At 38.6% G+C, this 17,915-nt stretch overlaps 2 protein-coding genes across 2 annotated transcripts; one reads left to right on the top strand and one right to left on the bottom strand.

Annotated features, from left to right (window-relative positions):
- Positions 1-1,429: 1,429 nt before the first annotated feature.
- On the top strand, positions 1,430-7,480 carry themis2 (thymocyte selection associated family member 2). The gene is made up of 6 exons (XM_067600953.1): positions 1,430-1,605; positions 2,487-2,627; positions 2,712-3,137; positions 3,779-4,992; positions 5,194-5,308; positions 5,870-7,480. Exons 1-6 carry the CDS (start codon positions 1,503-1,505, stop codon positions 5,980-5,982), a joined length of 2,112 nt encoding a protein of 703 aa, XP_067457054.1. The 5' UTR covers positions 1,430-1,502; the 3' UTR covers positions 5,983-7,480.
- Positions 7,481-7,485: 5 nt separating this feature from the next.
- rpa2 (replication protein A2) lies at positions 7,486-15,172 on the bottom strand. Its single transcript, XM_067600954.1, has 9 exons — positions 15,013-15,172; positions 14,696-14,790; positions 13,836-13,937; positions 12,895-13,008; positions 12,063-12,137; positions 11,768-11,884; positions 9,374-9,511; positions 8,770-8,864; positions 7,486-8,017 (listed from the first exon to the last, which is right to left on the bottom strand). The coding sequence occupies exons 1-9, from the start codon at positions 15,023-15,025 to the stop codon at positions 7,930-7,932; spliced, it is 837 nt and encodes a 278-aa protein (XP_067457055.1). The 5' UTR covers positions 15,026-15,172; the 3' UTR covers positions 7,486-7,929.
- Between the last annotated feature and the right edge of the window lie 2,743 nt (positions 15,173-17,915).

The following is a 17,915-nucleotide window of genomic DNA, read 5'->3' as shown; positions in this document are numbered from 1 at the left end:
CATACTGTATAAGTCTCTGGAAGTCTTTTGGAGGAATGAACACCATTCTTTCAAAAGATATTGCCTCACATAGTGTTTTGATGATGCACTGTCCAACATGTCACTCTGAAATCTTGCAAATAGTCTACACTCATTGACATGAATGGGATGGACGAAATGTTTGAAAGTCAGTATAAAGTGGTAAAATTCAACAGCACCACAAACTACAGCCTGACCAAGTTATAATAGCTTCAGCACAAACAGACAGACAACTAAACCCACTAGGGGGCCTCAGACCCCAGATTTCTGACTTCAAATATGTGCTACAGAATCGTGGTTTGAAATGTATGTCTACGTGTTGTTATGGAGAGTAAGTGCTTTGAGAATCTGAACACCATAGGTCTCTCAGGGTCTACATCTATTGCAAGGTCTTCGCACCTAATAAGGTATTGTGGTTACTTGACTCTTTGTACAAAGACTTCACTCTTTCATTGCAAAGAGCAAGGATGAGTCAAAGGGTTCGGTCACACAAGGTAGCATCTGATAAGAAATTGAATTACCAAACTGGATTATGGAAAGGGGGGAAAACCTCTCAAGAGATTGAGCCAACAGATCAGGGTGATCTTAGTGATGCCATTGTAGGACACCTTTGGAAAGTGTTGTGGGTGACACAGAGACTGTGAGGGCCTGTCTCGTTATGTCACAGAGGTGGGAGGATGCTTAGTCTATTCTACAGGAAGTGAGGGTGTTGTCTTTATCTACCATTTGTCTGAGGTTCATTGAGTACAAAGAGGGAAAATTCCCTGTATGGAGAATGTGTCATGGACTTTAATAGGCACTAGAACCAGGAAATATTGGAAGAGAAGGACAGTACAGTGACTAAAATTACATTTCATATCAACTCAGCTAGAACCCATTCCTGGCTTAGCTGGGTGAAACATGTCTGTCCTTCCTGTCATGTATAAATCATTACTGTTGTGTTTTGGCATCAGTTCTGGGGCGAGATTTTCTATTAGATCATGTGTTATCAGTCCACAGTAGTTATGTGATACAGAAACATTGTGTTTGGCCAGACCACCAAGTTGTGCTTTAAATGCAGGTACATGATTAACAGGCTTTGATCTTACAGACCTTGTAACAAAATGTTTGCACAATGCAGTATTTGCAGTTCCCACGCTCACTCACGCACACGCAAGCACACACATGCAAATTTTCCTTATAAAGCTATGCTGTTAATCTCTGAATTTCTCAGTATATTTTTTGTTGCGTGATAGTAAATTAAGTGCTATAAATAAAATAAAAAATAACATACATTTTCTTCAAAACTTCACTGTATTACAAAGCTGATGTCATATCTCTTCACCTCGATCTGTGAATGCAAGCACTGTGCAAACTGCTCCTGTAACTTCCTCATTCAGTTCTGTGGTTTGTGACTGACAAAGCATCCCCCTTTTATGCTGCACTTGTCATTTATTGTCTGCCTTCATTTTTGAAAGCAGCACACTTATGCAGCAGCAGCAGAAATGGCAGGCACGACTGCTTTGCCACTTCAAGAATTCATTGCATCATTGGACAATACTTGTTTGCCAAAAATTCTACAAGTTTGCTCTGGAGTGTACTTTCAAGGTAGGCCTTCATTATATTCATTCATATGCGATTTGAAACTGTGAATGTAGATGAGGACGAAGCTTTGGATTGCTGAGGAGATTGCTACTAATCGTGATGTGCCTGTAGGCCATTAAATATAAAATATAAATATCTATTAAATTACAGAGGAATTTTTACATTTATGCAGGTACTGTACATAAATATTATAATTAATATAATCATTGTATAATTAAGTAAAAGTAGCAATAGAGCAGTGAAAAATACTCCTGTACTCAAAATCATACTTAAGTAAAAATATAGAAATATTATCAACTGAATGTGCTTAAAGTCTCAGTGGTATTCATTACACAGACAAATGGCCCTGTGAGAATTTGATTATAATATATAATTTTATTTTTATTATAATACAGTTTTTTATTATAATACAGTTTCACTTCATCAACACCACCGAGTGTGACCGGCCACAGGCCATTACACCACATCCACACCATCATGAACTGATAATGCTGCATTAATGTATCTATTTATTGTTTACATGTTTTTAGTTTTTTGCTTAACCCTGAATCAGATTGCGTATGGAGAAGGGCTAGTACCATTATAAGTGTATACTTCTTCCTACTGCTGTTCAGACATGTAATACTTATTTTTGTTGTTTATTTATGTTCATAAGACTTTATTTATTGAGAGTTTGCTGTATATCTTTACTGTTCATTTTATTTGTTATTCTTGTTTTGTTTTTATTTGTTACATGTTCGAAATAAACAAACAAACAAATTCAGATTACTGTCGCCAAATGAGACGGTGACCATTTTTCTGAGCTGTGAAGTTTTTGTTCATGACTGAGTTTCGATGTTGTTTCACTGTTCCTCTTTATCTTAAATTCTCACTTTCTGTTTCAGGGTCTATATATGAAATTTCTGGGAGTGAAGTGAGTTTTTCCACTGGAGATCTAGTAAAGGTCACTGGCATTGAACTCCTATCAGTTTGCTGTGAAGACATCAGCACCAATGAGAAGTTTGAGCTGCCTATCAGCCACACAGGTCGGTCTGAGCTGTGAACAACATTCTTGTAACAGCAACTATTTGTTTCGAAGCTGACCACTGATACTTGTTGCTGTTTCTCAGGCTTGTTCAAGGTTGTACCAGACGACATGCCGTACAGTACAATAGAGGAAATGCTGAGCCTGAGACCTGTGGGCCTTGAATCCTGCCTTCCCTTCACTTTTGCCAGCCACTCCAAGATGACCTTTGAAAATTTCACTCTGGGGGCCGGGAGAGCTTTGACTGTGCTCTCCATTCAGCGGCGTGAAGGGAAAGAGGATCAGGTGCGCTGCCATGTTCAAGGAAAAGAGGGAGCCTCAGCGGAAGTGTGTATCCCTCTTTCTTCCCGAGGGGAGTTCCATGAGTGTGAGAGCGAGGAGCGCTTCACTCTGCGGGAGATCATGTCCTCACCCTGTCTGCGCAGTCGAAAGTTTCGCTTCATCAACACAACCAAGTGTGACCAACCACTTATCCTCAGTCCAGTATACCAGGTCAACGCCATCATGAGCTGTGAGAATAACCTACTTTTTTCTTTTTTTTTAACTTTAAAGTTATCTTAATTCTTTTTTTGTTTGTAAATTACACTTGAATTTGTGTGTAAATTACAGTGGAATTTTTACATTTATGCAAGTACTTAAATATTAATATTTCAAGGCTTTACTTGAGTGTTTTCATTTTATGCTACTTTATAACTTACTACATTTGAGAGGCAAATATTGTCCTTAAACCTCTATATTTATTTCCTTGCTATTAAGATTAAGATTTAGATCTATTGCTTGATCTTAAACTCAAAAAACTCGAAATGATGAAAATGATGAATTCAAATATGATGCATCATTGTAGATTTCACAACCCAACAGTAAAAAAAGTAAATTAAAATCAACTTGGCCAACATCAATGTTTTAGTAAAAATATCTCAGTAATATTTCATTACTGTATTATAAAAAATGCTCTCAGGTATTTTTACGTGAGCGTGATTTTGAGTACAGGGGTATTTTTCACTGTTGTATTGCTACTTTTACTTAATAAGATTATCCAAATATTTTTCCCATAACTGATAAAATATACCGTACTCTGGTTTCAGTTAATTTTATATCACTGAGTGCCTCCACTACATTTTCTAATACTGTTTCTACCATTTTTTTATACAGTAAGGAAGAATGTGTTGAAGTTCCCATCCAGCTTAGAGGTGGATGTGATTGATGTCACAGACGTGTGTAAGGATGTAACTTTTGTGACGCCACTCAGTCTGACAGAGGTCCTTTCCCAGCCAGATGAATCCTTCCCTGCAGTAGTGGAAATACTGGAAGGCCCAGAGAGCCGCTCTCTGTTTAAGTGCAACTGGCTGCCGCAATTTAACAAAAATGAGAACCTCATTTTCCATAAGAAAGGAACCTCACCCATGATTTTGATATCCAGCTTGAAAAGTCGGAAGGCACAGCAGTTCTTCCTGGTATCTCAGCAATATGGTGGACGATTTCGGAGGCGGCCAAGAGAGTTTAATTCAGTGTATGAGCTGTATGTTGCTTTAGCCCAGGCACCAGATCTGAGGGTCACTGTAACAACGAACTGTGAGGAAGTTGAGGAGGAAGGTCTGCCTGGCCTCAGTGTTGGGGACCAGCTGGAGGTCGTTAGTTGCAAAATGGTTGAGTTGCCTTGTGGAAGCAGTAAGGGACAGAAGGAGTCCATCGAGGCTCTCTTTTGTCGGCGCCTCCAAGAGCTGGATGATGACGATGATGATGATGAGGAGGAGGAGGAGGAAGTAAATCAGGAGTGTGAGAAAGAGGAGATTTTCCTGCCTTTGTACATGCAGGGTCACTTTGTGGAGGTTATCACTGATACCAAGAAATACAGACTCAGGGACTTGGGTAAACAGTTTAAATTGCCACTGGATGTTAAAGTGGTGAGCCGTGATACTGAACTCGAGACTGATCCACTAGTTGGTTTTCCATGTCTCAGAATAGAGGGGGCTATGCTGGAGCCCACCATCCAGGCAAGCTTTCCAAACAGACCAGACCACTGTTTCGAGATCCCCACCCAGTGGCTCTCTCTGTCCGTCTGTTTCACCAAGGACCCCCTGCCATGGCCCAATGAACAACCCCCTATGTTCCACTTGGATACAGTTACTGAGGTCACAGACACGTTCTTATATGAATTTCGAAAACAGGGTAACTCAGATGCAGCTCCCCCACCTCGACCACCAAAGCGAAATCTGTCATCCTCAAAATCTTTGAAAAAAACATCAAAGAAAGTCTCATCGAAGGCAGACAAGCACAAACATCGATCAGACAAAAGCGTCCCAGCCAAAGAGTTGGGCGATTTGAATTTAAATAGCAAAAAAAGACCTCCAGCTCCCCCACCTCCGGTAAGTGTGGTCTTTCATGCATATAATAAATTTCCAAAAGCTATTTAAAATTTATTATGATCATCAGTTACCACAAAACACAAAACACACCGCAGACACATTTTCTCACAAAGTACATTTTAGTAAAGACAAAATGCTTCCACTTTTGTGGTAAAGAAGTCAAGTATGCAACAAAACTGAATGTTTCCCTTTACTTTGCAGGCTATCTTAGACGATGAACCACCACCAGTTGTACCCCGAAAGCACTTAGCGCCTGAAATGACAACTGGCAAGGCTCAGCCAAACACCTATGTGAAAATGGAAGACTCTAAAAAAGGTGAAGCTCTTTCTGCAAACTGTAACATGCAGGTTATGGCCATGTAGGCAACATTTAAATGAATAAGACGGTTTTCTATTTTTATTTTATTAATGTCAGCAAATCAGATGAGTGTGCAACCAACAATACTTCCTCACTTCCCTATCTGTTTGTTCCAACTGAAGATATAATAACAGAACACAAATTTGATTTGACACTGCAGTGTCACAGAAACATCAGTAATAACTTTTTGTAAAGCATATTAAAACAGGGGTAAATAATGCTTTTGTTTGGGACTATTTTCATTTGTGGCTTAATACACAGCTGGCACTCTAGTGAGTATTTACAGCCACAGGATGGTGGATTGACTCAAAATAGTGCCCAGCTATATCAAACTTTGTCTACGCACACAATACTTAGTTAGTAAGATCAATTCATTGTTGGTATTGATCTTTTCTTGGGATTTCCTGACAACAAGAAAGGAGAGAATATTGCTAGCCTTATGCTTGAACTTAAATACTGGATGTGAATGGGGACTCCATTATTACTATTTAATGAACTGTACCCCTCTTTTCCCCCCAGTGTCGCTGAGTGACGTTGCAGCAGATGTGGACAGTGACCATGACTATGAAATTGTGGATGACACTTTGGCAGCAATGATGAAGACAGCACAAGAGAATGTTTTGTTCTACTAAAAGGTATCACATATGGGCAGTGAGAGCTGAATGGGTGACTATGGTCACAGTCATATGGTCGTTTTTACCATATATATATATGTGACATTATTTTAGGACACTTCAGTGATAGCAAATGTGTGTAGCTTCCCCTTGTGTAACACATAAAACCTGTGCTTCTCATGTGGTCAGAGCAACTTTTCATTCCTCAACCATCCTCGTCAAGGTTGTGAGTGACTGGAGCTGTGACACATACAGTACACCACCCGCAAACCCTGACTGAACAAATAATACCTTTGCTGTTGGAATATGCTGCAGCACCATCATACTACACATTTTATTCAAACTTGTCAGGGGAGTGATTTAACCATGTGCTAGTTTCAAGGGCTGTAGCTTTGTATACAAAAAATTATATTGTGCAATAGTAAGCAATGCTTTACAGGAAATACAGTCCAATACACCACGAAAAGCTGTAAAAAGTTGCCAGAGTTAAATCAACTCCTCTTTGTCTAAACAAATACTCATTTATAAGCTTCACAGAGGTAGAAATTGGTTGCTTCATGTTGTGGTCATTAACTGCATGTTAGTGTGTCAACCTCCTACCATATATGTATACACAAACTCTAAACAGAAAGGGCTCAGATCAGTCCTCGCTGTGAGGTGACACTCTTAACCACAGAGATCACAAAATGGCAACTCTGTAGTTTCTCACTTGGTCATAGATTCTCTATTACTGTCAATCGTAGAGCTCTCCCAGCTGTCATAGAGAACTAATGGTCTGATTGTACAAAAAGGCACTGCAATATGTTTCGAATCCTGTTTTTGTAATCTCAGTGAAAAGACTATTGGGCAGACTTTTAATCACATACTGTGTAATGAAACCACTTTCCTGAAAGAAATGAATGTAAGTTTTACATTTGTGACTAATTGGCCAAACAATTTGAAAGACTTACTTAAAGTTAATTTTGTGTAACATTTCTACAACTTCAGTTACAAACATTATGTGGATTAATGTGTCTGCTGTTCAATTTTATACAAGAAAGACACGTATTGTCATAAAAAAGAAGCTGAAGAAAGCATCAGACTTATTTGGTATTTTCACATTTTGTTCAAACTTTACTGTGCGAACCAGTGGGACCTTATATACAGGCCTACATTTCTGCACCAAGCCCAATCAACTGAATTTGGTTGGTGGACTCAACCAAGTGAAGACAAATATTCTAAAGTGTGATCCAAACATAAAAGATGCAAGATTCAGTCTTGAATGTCATACCAAAAGGTCTGAATAGAGATGTAAATGAAGTATTTCTGTATTTTAAAAAAATTGCTTGTTTATCGTGGGGTTGTGTACTAGTAGAAATAATTGTCTTAAATTAAGGTTTAATGCAAATAAATTGTGGGAAAGGGCTTCAATAGTTTCCAAACCTAGTGTACATACAGTATATTATTAAGATGTCATTGTGTGTGAAAACTATTAATTAAAAATGTGATAAACTGTGAAATAAAAAGAGTAAAAGACCCAACTGTATTTTGTATAATCTTTATATTTTGGCAAAAGTAAGTTACATTGACAAAAATAAATTGAGTACTTATGTTTCAAATCTTTAAAATTACAAAATGCTTATCAATGAAGAGGGGGAAACACGAGAATAACTGCTAACAGTGTCTTCTTCAACAGCAACACCTCTGGGACTTGCAAAACAGCAGAAGCAACCAGGGATACAGGATGTGTAAACCCCATTGCCTTACCAAACCCAAACCACATGCTCTTCAGCTAACATCAAACACAGTACCTTTACATAGAAAGGCTCGTAGGACTTCACTGGGTCCTATTCTATTAAAGAGGCCAGACAGGTTGTGATATAGTTGATAGCTTTCAGTTATAAATTGTATAATAGTGACTACGTCTGCTTCAATTCAAAAGAATAACCCCACTGGGTTGAATTGACAAAAACTTGTTGAAAGGGTCTAGTCGTCATTGTCGGTTGATTTGTAGTGGTCTTCGTCGATGGTGGAAAAGATGTGACCCTCGTTGCTTAGGAATTCAACCGCTTGCCTGTTGGAGTACAAAGAGAAATATGAATAGTATTTTTGCAGCACTTTTGTTTAATAGAAACTTGGTGCAAAAACGTGTCAACTTTTATTATTTCGTCTGAGACTCAAAATTCAGCTATCTTTTATGAAGAGGAGTCAGGAATTCAAAACCAGGGCACCTTTAGTGTTTAATGTGGTCACAGGAACAGCTACAAGGTTACTAAAATTGACAATAGTTTGAGCCTTCCTGGTTTGTTTCACTGAGCAACACTGTTCTGCTGATCATGACAGCTGGTCATTCCGGTAACAGACAGTTTGCTTCAAGTTAGCGGCAATAAATGTGTTTGAGGCACCACTCTTTCATTCAACAGATTTTTTTTTTTTTTTTAAACCTCCCTAATACACAATCAGCAGTCAAGCCAGCAAGATGAACGAACTTGACTAACTTGTCACTGTGATCTGTAAAAGGGGAACAAAAATCTCAATTTAAATGTGTTGAGGATTGTATATCTCAGTTTTCACTTGTGAATTTGTGAAAAACTCCCCTTCTTCAGCTGAACAGACAACATTTTCATAAGAACAAAGTGCCAGTCACAAATTCAAAGTCAATGGACCATGTCCAAAACATCACTCCATGACACCCTTTATTCAGTCTTTCATGCTTTTCAGGTTAGGGAGAAGGTTTTCCATAGTTTTAAATAATTGACTTTACAGTCCCAATTACTACTTTAAAGTGCGTTTTCCCTTTAAAACTCAAAGCAGAACTTTTCTTACTTGATGACAGACAGACTCATGCCACTGAGTCTCTGCTTAAGGTCCTGAATGCTGATGCCCTGCTGGTCTGGGCAGCCCCTTATCAAACTCAGCACCTTATGAGAGGAACAATGGTAAGTTAATTAAAAACATGCATAATGTGTGAATAATGTGTGCAAATACAGAAGCAACCTTCAAAAGTCAACTTCTATTTTTGTCTTTGAGACGACAATGCTCACTTTTCTGAGAAGTTATTTTCATGTAAATGATAATTAAAGCAAGGCGGAAGGGGTGGGTGGGTGTTGTGAAACTGTGAGAATTTGAGGATGAACATAGTTCGCTGTACATATGACAGGCTTTTGACCATTTTTACTTGAAGTTAATGTTCTCATCTATGTTCATTTACAATTAGCAATCAGCTTACTTTAATCATGGCTGCAGCATATTGCTGTTCACAGAATACTGTTTAAATTGTTAATAACTGAAAAGTTAATATTTTGGAGGACATACTGGCTATTGTCTAACCATATGCCCACTGTGGTGACCTTTATACCCATAATGGAGTCAACTTTTCTCAACATTAGGTAATTGTAAAAAATCTAATATTAATATAATTTATTCTCACCTGATTCTGATTTGCACTTAATCCATTGTTAGTCATGTCATTAGCACCTGCATACCCCCCTCCCATCCCTCCTATGCTCCCCATTCCTGGCCGTGACATAGGTGTGACACTACTGCTCATTCCTCCTCCGGCACCCGACTGAAAGAGAAACAAAAAAACAAATTGCGTTAATGCATTTCCTATTAATAGCACATCATGATATCCCTAAACATAAATACTTTTAAATGTCATAACAATTGCAAATGTGATTATTGTATGCCAATTCAGGCACATTTTATTCCAATAAACTCAATGTGCTTCACTTTAAAGGAGTGTTCTTGACAAACCTCACAACCATCCCACTGGCTCAGACACACAAAAAAGTTTTCCGTTTCAGTTTGAATGTGGACATAGCTGTGACAAATCTTTGTTCCAGAAAACAGGAACAAGGTACAGTGCCCCGTACTTTTCCACATTTGGTCATGTTACAACCACAAATTAAAAAGGATTTCCTTGGGGTTGTGTGTAATGGAAAAACACAAAATAGTTGATAATTTTGGAGTGAGAGGGTGGAATATTACATGGAAATAAAAATCTGAAAAGTGTTGAGTGTGTATGTATTCACCCACTTTGCTGTGAAACCCCTAACTAAGATCAGGTGCAACCAATTGCCTTCACATAGTTAAATAGAGTCCACCTGTGGGCAATTTAATCTCACTATAAATACACCTGTTCCATGAAGGCCTCAGAGTTTGTTAGAGAACATTACTAAACAAACAGCATCATGAGGAGCAAGGAGCTTACCAAGCAAGTTAGAGATAAAGTTGTGGAGAAGTACAAAGCAGAGTTAAGTTATAAAAAAAAAATATCCCAAGCTTTGACTATCTCACGGAGCACCATTAAATCCATCGTTAGAAAATGGAAAGAATATGGCACAACAGCAAATCTATCAAGAGAAGGCCGTCCACTCCCATTTGGAGTTTGCCATCAAGCCATGTGGGAAACACAGCAAACATGTGGAAGAAGGTACTCTGGTCAGATGAGACCAAAGTTGAACTTTTTGGCCCTAGTGCAAAACGCTACGTGTGGCGGAAACCCAATACTGCACATCACCATGAGCACACCATCCATACAGTGAAACACGGTGGTAGCAGCATCATGCTGTGGGGATGCTTTTTGTCAGCAGGTACTGGGAAACTGGTCAGGATTGAGGGCAAGATGGATGGAGCCAAATACAGGGCAATTCTTGAAGAAAACCTGTTTCAGTCTGCAAGAGATATGAGACTGGGGCAGTCTTGCAGCAGGACAATAACCAAAAAATGTTAGTCTCAGGATGGCCCAGTCAAAGCCCAGACCTCAATCCACTTGAGGATCTCTGGCGAGACTCGAAAATTGCTGTTCACAGACGGTCTCCATCCAATCTGACTGAGCATAAGCTATTTTGCCAAGAAGAGGGGGCAAAAATTGCAGTCTCTGGATGTGCAAAGCTGGTAGTGACATTACCCCAAAAGACTTGCTGCTGTAATTGCAGCAAAAGGTGGTTCTACCAAGTACTGACTCGGGGGGGAGGAGGGGTGAATACTTGTGCATCCAGCAGATTTTTTTGTCTTAATTATTTTGTGTCACAGCAAAAAGTATTTTGGACTGTCAAAGCACTATGCATGTTCTGTTAATCAATCAATAAAAAAAATCAATTTGAATTCCAGGCTGTAACACTGGAAAATGTTGAAAAGTCCAAGAGGGGTGAATACTTATACAAGGCACTGTAGCTAAAAGCGCCTTCACCATATCTGGATCTTATTCTAAGTACAGATAGAAAAGCATCACCTGATGATCTGAGATTGCAAGTAGCATTTTGAAGTTGATTGCACTGGGAGCCAGTGATGTGATTGAAGTATTAATGTAATGTGTAATGTTCTGAATGAGCAACATCCTTCCTATTGCTTATGGGATAAAGTTGCCAATCAAATTTACTACATAATAGCAGCATGGCACATGCTGAAATCTGGGACAGTATACTGTCGTCAGGTAAAAATCAGGACTTACAAGTTACATGTATTTTTCCAGCATATTTGTATCAAAGTGATAGTATGTATTTGGACAAATGTGGGTTGTAAGCAAAAGTAGATAAGCCAGTTTTTTTAGTCCAGTTTTAACAGACAGCTATATGTCCTGTCTGAGTTACTCTTACAATAAACGTCCTATTCTCCATCTGTCAGAGGGAGCGACTGCTGACTGAATAACCGCATGCATTCATACTTGGTTAGGTTTTTCAATACCAATTTAAATAAGGCCTTTAACATCAATATTATTTATAGGAACTGATAGCTATCCTGACTTCCTTATTTTCTGTGTTTCCGATCATCAATAATAAAGGCTACTATGTTTTAAGCTCATGATTTCTCGGATTCTCACCATCGTCTGAGGTTTGCCGAGCGCCATATGTGCTTGGACAACCTCCAACATATGCGAGGTGATTTCATTCATGTCCTCCAGGGTCCTGACGCTGAATGCCACAACAGATCTGTGATTCTATGACAGGAAGACAAACACACACAGTTCATCTCAAAACATCAACAACATCCACACAACACATCAAACAAGCTTATACTGACCAGCATTTTATATTTGACAAGCCCATGTGCCCATGAAGCTATAGTCCTATTTGTTTCTGGGTATAATGGAGATGATTATAGGACAGTGAACTCACCTGAAAGGAGCGCAGATTGCCGGAGACTTTGACATACGTGCCTGGAGGCAGGACAGCACTGTCCACGCTGGGGTCCTACACAAACCAAAAACAAAGAATTGCTTAGCTGCTTGAGTTCTGTAAAGTCTCAATCTACTTATAAACATGGAATAAGTTTTCCATCTCGCTATCATTGCTTTATTTGCTAATTTTATGGGTTTATTTAATGCATATATTCCACATTTTACATTTATTGGACCTCATGAATAATACTTACGTTTGTCATCACTATTATATCTGTCATATGCATTATGTACCACTAATCAACTTCAGGCTAATTATAAACTGAGTATGAGAAGTAAAACTTGCTTCACCAGAAATAGTTCATGATGGTTTTTCTTGCAATCAAATGATCTCATGTCCGAAAAGATTGCATCTTCATAAATAGTTGATAGACATCAGTTGAACAGGAAATCACCAACAGGTGTTTATCTATCACATGTTCCTATTTCACACAAATGGTTAACACATCTAGAAAAAGTGCCTAAGACTGAACACAGCAGCAGAATATTCTTAAATTGTAAAACAGAAAGGACTGGACACTACTGTGTCTTCATCAGAGTCAGGGTGACCCTGACTCTAGTGTGAGTAGTGTTGAAACATTAGTCTGTTTGCACAATTAAAGGCTGCAAATTAATCATTGTGCTCTAGTCCCTTCTGTTTTTTGAAGTCTGCTGTCCTCAAACTGAGAACCACCTGGTTCAGCTGCTTTTTGTTGGAAGATGCATGGAGAACCCTGTTTCTACTAGTATTCTTAAACTGTGTTTGCGCAGGTAAAAGTACCCCCACTGACCTCTGTGTCCACCCATTGCTTTACGTCCATGGGAGCACCTGTCATGTCATCGACCTTGTACTGAATGTTGGTCATGGACTTGTCTGTGCTCCTGATGATACCCACAATGGTAACCTATGAAACAAAAGACAAATTGTGAAAGAGTGAGAGGAAGTTAAATGATTACACGTTCACACCATCTCTTGTGTTAGTGGATGTGGTATAAAACAATCAATAGGTTTTTTTCCCCTGAACACATTGCAAGTTCTGTGTTCTTTACACAGCAGTTGGAATGGTCAATTCCTCCTTCATTACTATTCTTAGTGATGCTACTGTTGAACAGGGGAAGAAGACAATGACTCATCTACTTCTATTTTGACTTAACAGAGAGGAACTTAATTGTGAGGTTATACATGGACATTTGAGCCACAAATCATTTAGTAAGACTCTGCATAGTTAGTTTAAAAAAAAAAGGTGCTTTACAGATTATGTGCAATTTAGTGCTAAAAGGAGCAGTAAATTAATCAGTTAGACAATTTTGTTAATTCATTTAAGTCAGTTCTCAAAAAAAAATGCTAAACATTTGCTGGTTCTGGCTTATCAAATTGGGACTTGCTATTTTTATGTTTATATCATTGTAAATTTAATATCTTTTGGTTTTAGACTATTGGTGGGACGAAACAAGAAATGTAATGTGACAGACATGATTCACCATTTTTTGACAAAAATAATTAGGAGATCAATTGATAATGTTCCATCTTCCTAATTGTGAATTTTTTTTTTTTTCCTTAGTCTTTTATGACAGTAAACTCAGTATCTTTGGGTTGTGGACTGTTGGTCTGGACAAAACAAGACATTTGAGGGCTTTGGGAAACAGTGATCAATATTTTTCACTTATCAATTAATAGATAATGAAAATAATTGTTAGTTTCAGCTCTTGTCACCACTCTGCCGCATTTTACCTGAGCAACTTCAACATCGCCGACTTTGAAGGCCTCATCAGCTTGGGAAGCAGACATCAGCTGAGACACCGTGCAGGGGATTATCTGTGTGGCACGTGTTCTCTGCAAAAACATACACACAGATTGACTGCTGTGGCTCACCATCCATCAGTCAGTATTTTCATCACCACAGAGAAACACTTGTACACATGTGTGAAGAGGAAAGAGTGGGTGAGCATTAGAAGCTCCCTTAATAATGCACTTACAATGTCCACAAGCCTCCTCCTGTGCAAAAATGTATTTAAAAGTTTATCTAGAGCTAATATGAAGCTTCAGCCATCCAAATGAGTCAAATCATGTAGATATCTTTTAATGTTGCAGTCTTTTTAGTGCCAAAGTCCCTCTTTTTGTTACTATACTTCCACCACAGCTCAACAGAGAAACACACAACGGGAATTTGATGTGAAAAAGACTGTAAATGTGGCAGATATCCACTTGATATGACTAGCTCAGACTGCTGAAGCCTCATAAGCTTCAGATAAACTTTTAAATGCATTTTTGCAGCAAATGCACAAATGTCTGTGTGGATACACTGTGGATTTTGGGCCCCATCACGTACATTGAAAGCACATTTGAAGGGGACCTTTTAATAGCCAATATGAACAGGGGGGATAATGACAGCAAGCAAAACCTCTTTCAGTGTTTATATGGGCACCTGACTGTTCTTTTAAGACAGACTCATCAAATTTTGAACCTATCCTCTAAAATGCAAATTAAGGGATGATTTGTTATGAGTTGTTCATCTGAATTTTATTGATCTATATGAGTTTTAAGTGTCCAGTGGACTGTGATGAAGCTGTAGAGTAGACTTCACTACAGACCCCTTTCTTCTCTCCTCCCTGGGATAAGGAAGGTGATGCAAAGCCTCCTGGGGACTGAGTGTAACCTCCACCCATACTGGACTCACTGTATCCTCCTGAAAAATACCAAGAGACAATGACAGCTGAGATAAATAACCGTTCAGTTGTTCCCCCCACTTTAAACAGCACTCTGCTTTACTAACCAACGTTAACCTTCAAGACACGACAGTAAACAAAGAACCAACTTAGTAATCCAGCTAACGTTAGCCACAGTCAGACAACGTAAACAAACCGAAATGACCACTTTAGGAATAAAACAGTTTGGATATTTAACTCACCCTGATTCCACATGTTGTAGGCACCTTGTATTTAAGTTAATAAAATCGCGTTTTTAATGTTATTATTGACACTGTGTAGCAGGGACAACAGGACAACAGGCGCACGCAGGTCTGCAGACTTCTTCCTTGTGTAGTCCCGCGCGCCAAACTAAACGTATGACGCATGCGTGAACCAGAAGTCCCGCGAAACCTACAGTCACATGGAGCTACCACTTACATTATTTTTCCCTGAGTTTTGCTTGTCAGACAGTCAATTCTCGCTGCATGCAAACAAATCCCGCCTCTTTCGATGAGATCGATGTGTCAAACGTTCAACTACGGTCCTAAAAGTACCTTTTGCGTCTATTTGTCCCAAACTTTGGTTCATATAACGAGTAAGGGGCGGTGCACAGCCTGGAAGGAAGGACTGCCTGGAAGGCAAAGCTCGGGGTTGTCTAAATTTTAAGGCTTTGCTGCCTTTATGGCTGTCAAAAGACACTACAAGTATTGACAACATGCATGCCTTTATCCAAAGCAGCTGCTTCGGTACACTGCAATTTTAAAGTTTCAAAATTAACAAAAACATTATTTTTTCTCAATCAGTGACCCCTAGGCTGCATATTGTGGCATATATTACATGAACGCAAGTTGTATTATTATACAGGTTGCATTATTATTAATTACACACTGCATATACTGTTTACACTATAGACATTTGCACATTTCTGGTCAACATTTCATTTCATTCTCTTCAATTTAAAATTTAAACCTGCAGCAGCTCCTCTCACAGAATATATTTTACAAGTTTTCTTGTAAATGTCTGTCTTTAAAAAAAAAAAAAGATTTAGGATTACTTAATTTTGTGTATATTTTGACTCTTATGCACCACAACACCAAGGCACATTCCTTGTATTTGCAAACCTACATCGCAAAAAATCTGGTTCTGATTCTGATATTGTATGTTATATTTATAAAATAACGATAGGCATAGTAGACGTTGAAATTCTAAAATGTCTACCTGCTGTATAAACACCTTACAGTCAGAAATATTTTGTCAGGAGAGCTATTTGTTTCCTGTAATAATTCAAGCAAATAATTCTAAGAAGTCGGTGGTCTCTGGAGAGGTAGGCCTATGCATTTACGAGAATTACCAGAAAGCAGCACGTTCACCTAAGACTTCTGCTTTTTTAACCCCAAGTGAGTTATACATAGCCTACAATGAATCATAATGAAACATTTTCATTTTCAATGTCACACGGCTGTAAAAATTAACACATCGATGAGAGAAATTAAAAACTTGCTGTTAACCATACCTCTGCTGTAAACTTAAAATATACCCACTGAGTTTATCTTTAGCCTACATAATAATAAGGTGTATCTGACACCTGTGGCACTATATAGTTATTATACTGTTTCAATCATATTAATTAGGGCCTGAGCCCAAAGGGCGAAGACCCTATTGTTTTTCGTTTGTTTCTTTATTATTCTTTATTAATACGCCACTTTAACTCTAAGTTTGACCCCCTAAAAATGCTCAAAAACTCACCAAATTTGGCACGCACATCAGGTCTGGTGAAAAATTTGATAAAATGTAAAAATTAACCCCCGAAGTGCCAAAATGTGCTCGAGAGCGCCACCTATGTATCTAAAATGGCCGCCACGACCCGTAGGAATGTCGTAGAGAGATCGAACCAAAACTCAATTATTCGTCTCATCAAGACCTACAAATCATACGCTGACACCCTGACCTAAATCCAACAGGAAGTCTGCAATCAACAAACGCTTTCTCCTCCGAAGGCGTTAATGGTATCGGCTTCAAACTTAAATAGATGACTTATGACACTATGCTGAAAAAAAGTTGTTAAAAACTTTGTAATAACTCGAACGGTTTGGATTTAATAAGCCCTGAAAGTTGCAGTCCCACATCACCCTTACAATGTAAACCAATGGGGAGGTAATCTATGGGCATGAACTTTGTGTCAAACAGAGGCTTCTGACGTCTAAACTATAAGTCTGACCACTTTCAAACCTGTGTCAATGGATTCGCAACGAAATTTCCTACTGAAAATATGATTTTTAATGTTAGATTTGGCCAAAGTCATGGGATTTATGAGGATATTTCACAAGAAGCGTACTCTAAAATCCTCCTCTCCAACTGCTCCTGGTGATGTCACTCCCTCAGTGCTGTGAAACATTCCGCAATACACACTCATTATAAAATCACAGGAGGAGCAAGAAAAGACTTTAAAACTCACACTCTAATATCTCAAAAACAATAAAAGATAGAAAACACATGTAAATTCAAGATTTGTAGGTCAAAGTCTCGTGACTCATTTAAAGTTCAAATGAAGTTTGTATCTAAAATTATGTGGAAGCAGTAAATGTTCAAAAAGGTGTGGCTTCGCTCACACTCTCCATTCAAATATATGAGTATTTTTCTGTGTCCAGCTGCAGTTACTTATTGTGGTTAGTATTGTGTGTCAAAAGACTCTCACACTGATCATCTCCAAACGTTTTCTTGGTTCCCAGAGGCTTAGGTGACTGCGCCGCGGCCCCATGTGCCCAAGGGCGCGAAGGCCCGTTCAACGCTGCTTGCAGCTTTAATTAAATCTTTGGAATTCCACATGACAGGTTATTTAATTTTTTGCCTCACAGTTTATCAGTTCACACCGTGGTACGTGCATGCAGGCATGCTGCCAAACATGTCTTAATCTATAGCGGATACAACTCTTTTAATTGAGAAAAAAAAAACGCTCAATGGCATTTGAACTTGTCAAGTCTCCAGGCTTTGCAGAACTGGCTCTCTTTTTATCTTCGTTTTATAGGCTATTTGAAATGTTAACAATAGAATTATCTCACTTCAAAGGAATGGGTCAACTCCAAAACACGCCTCATGAATAGTTGTATCTTATCTTGCTTTTTAT

Source organism: Thunnus thynnus, chromosome 10, assembly GCF_963924715.1.
Source record: "Thunnus thynnus chromosome 10, fThuThy2.1, whole genome shotgun sequence".
In the NCBI taxonomy this organism is placed as follows: Eukaryota; Metazoa; Chordata; class Actinopteri; order Scombriformes; family Scombridae; genus Thunnus; species Thunnus thynnus.
Note: the sequence above shows the minus strand (reverse complement) of the source record. Positions and strands in the feature narration are given on the sequence as shown.

What these genes read in the sequence shown, in the direction of transcription:
- themis2 (XM_067600953.1), top strand. Translation starts at nt 1,503, where the DNA reads ATGGCAGGCACGACTGCTTTGCCACTTCAAGAATTCATTGCATCATTG. An exon ending in CTCTGGAGTGTACTTTCAAG is followed by an intron (nt 1,606 to 2,486) that starts GTAGGCCTTCAT and finishes TTTCTGTTTCAG; the next exon opens with GGTCTATATATGAAATTTCT. An exon ending in GGTCAACGCCATCATGAGCT is followed by an intron (nt 3,138 to 3,778) that starts GTGAGAATAACC and finishes TTTTTTATACAG; the next exon opens with TAAGGAAGAATGTGTTGAAG.
- rpa2 (XM_067600954.1), bottom strand. An exon ending in TAAGTGCAAATCAGAATCAG is followed by an intron (nt 8,865 to 9,373) that starts GTGAGAATAAAT and finishes TCCTCTCATAAG; the next exon opens with GTGCTGAGTTTGATAAGGGG. An exon ending in ATGAGTCTGTCTGTCATCAA is followed by an intron (nt 8,018 to 8,769) that starts GTAAGAAAAGTT and finishes GTACTCCAACAG; the next exon opens with GCAAGCGGTTGAATTCCTAA.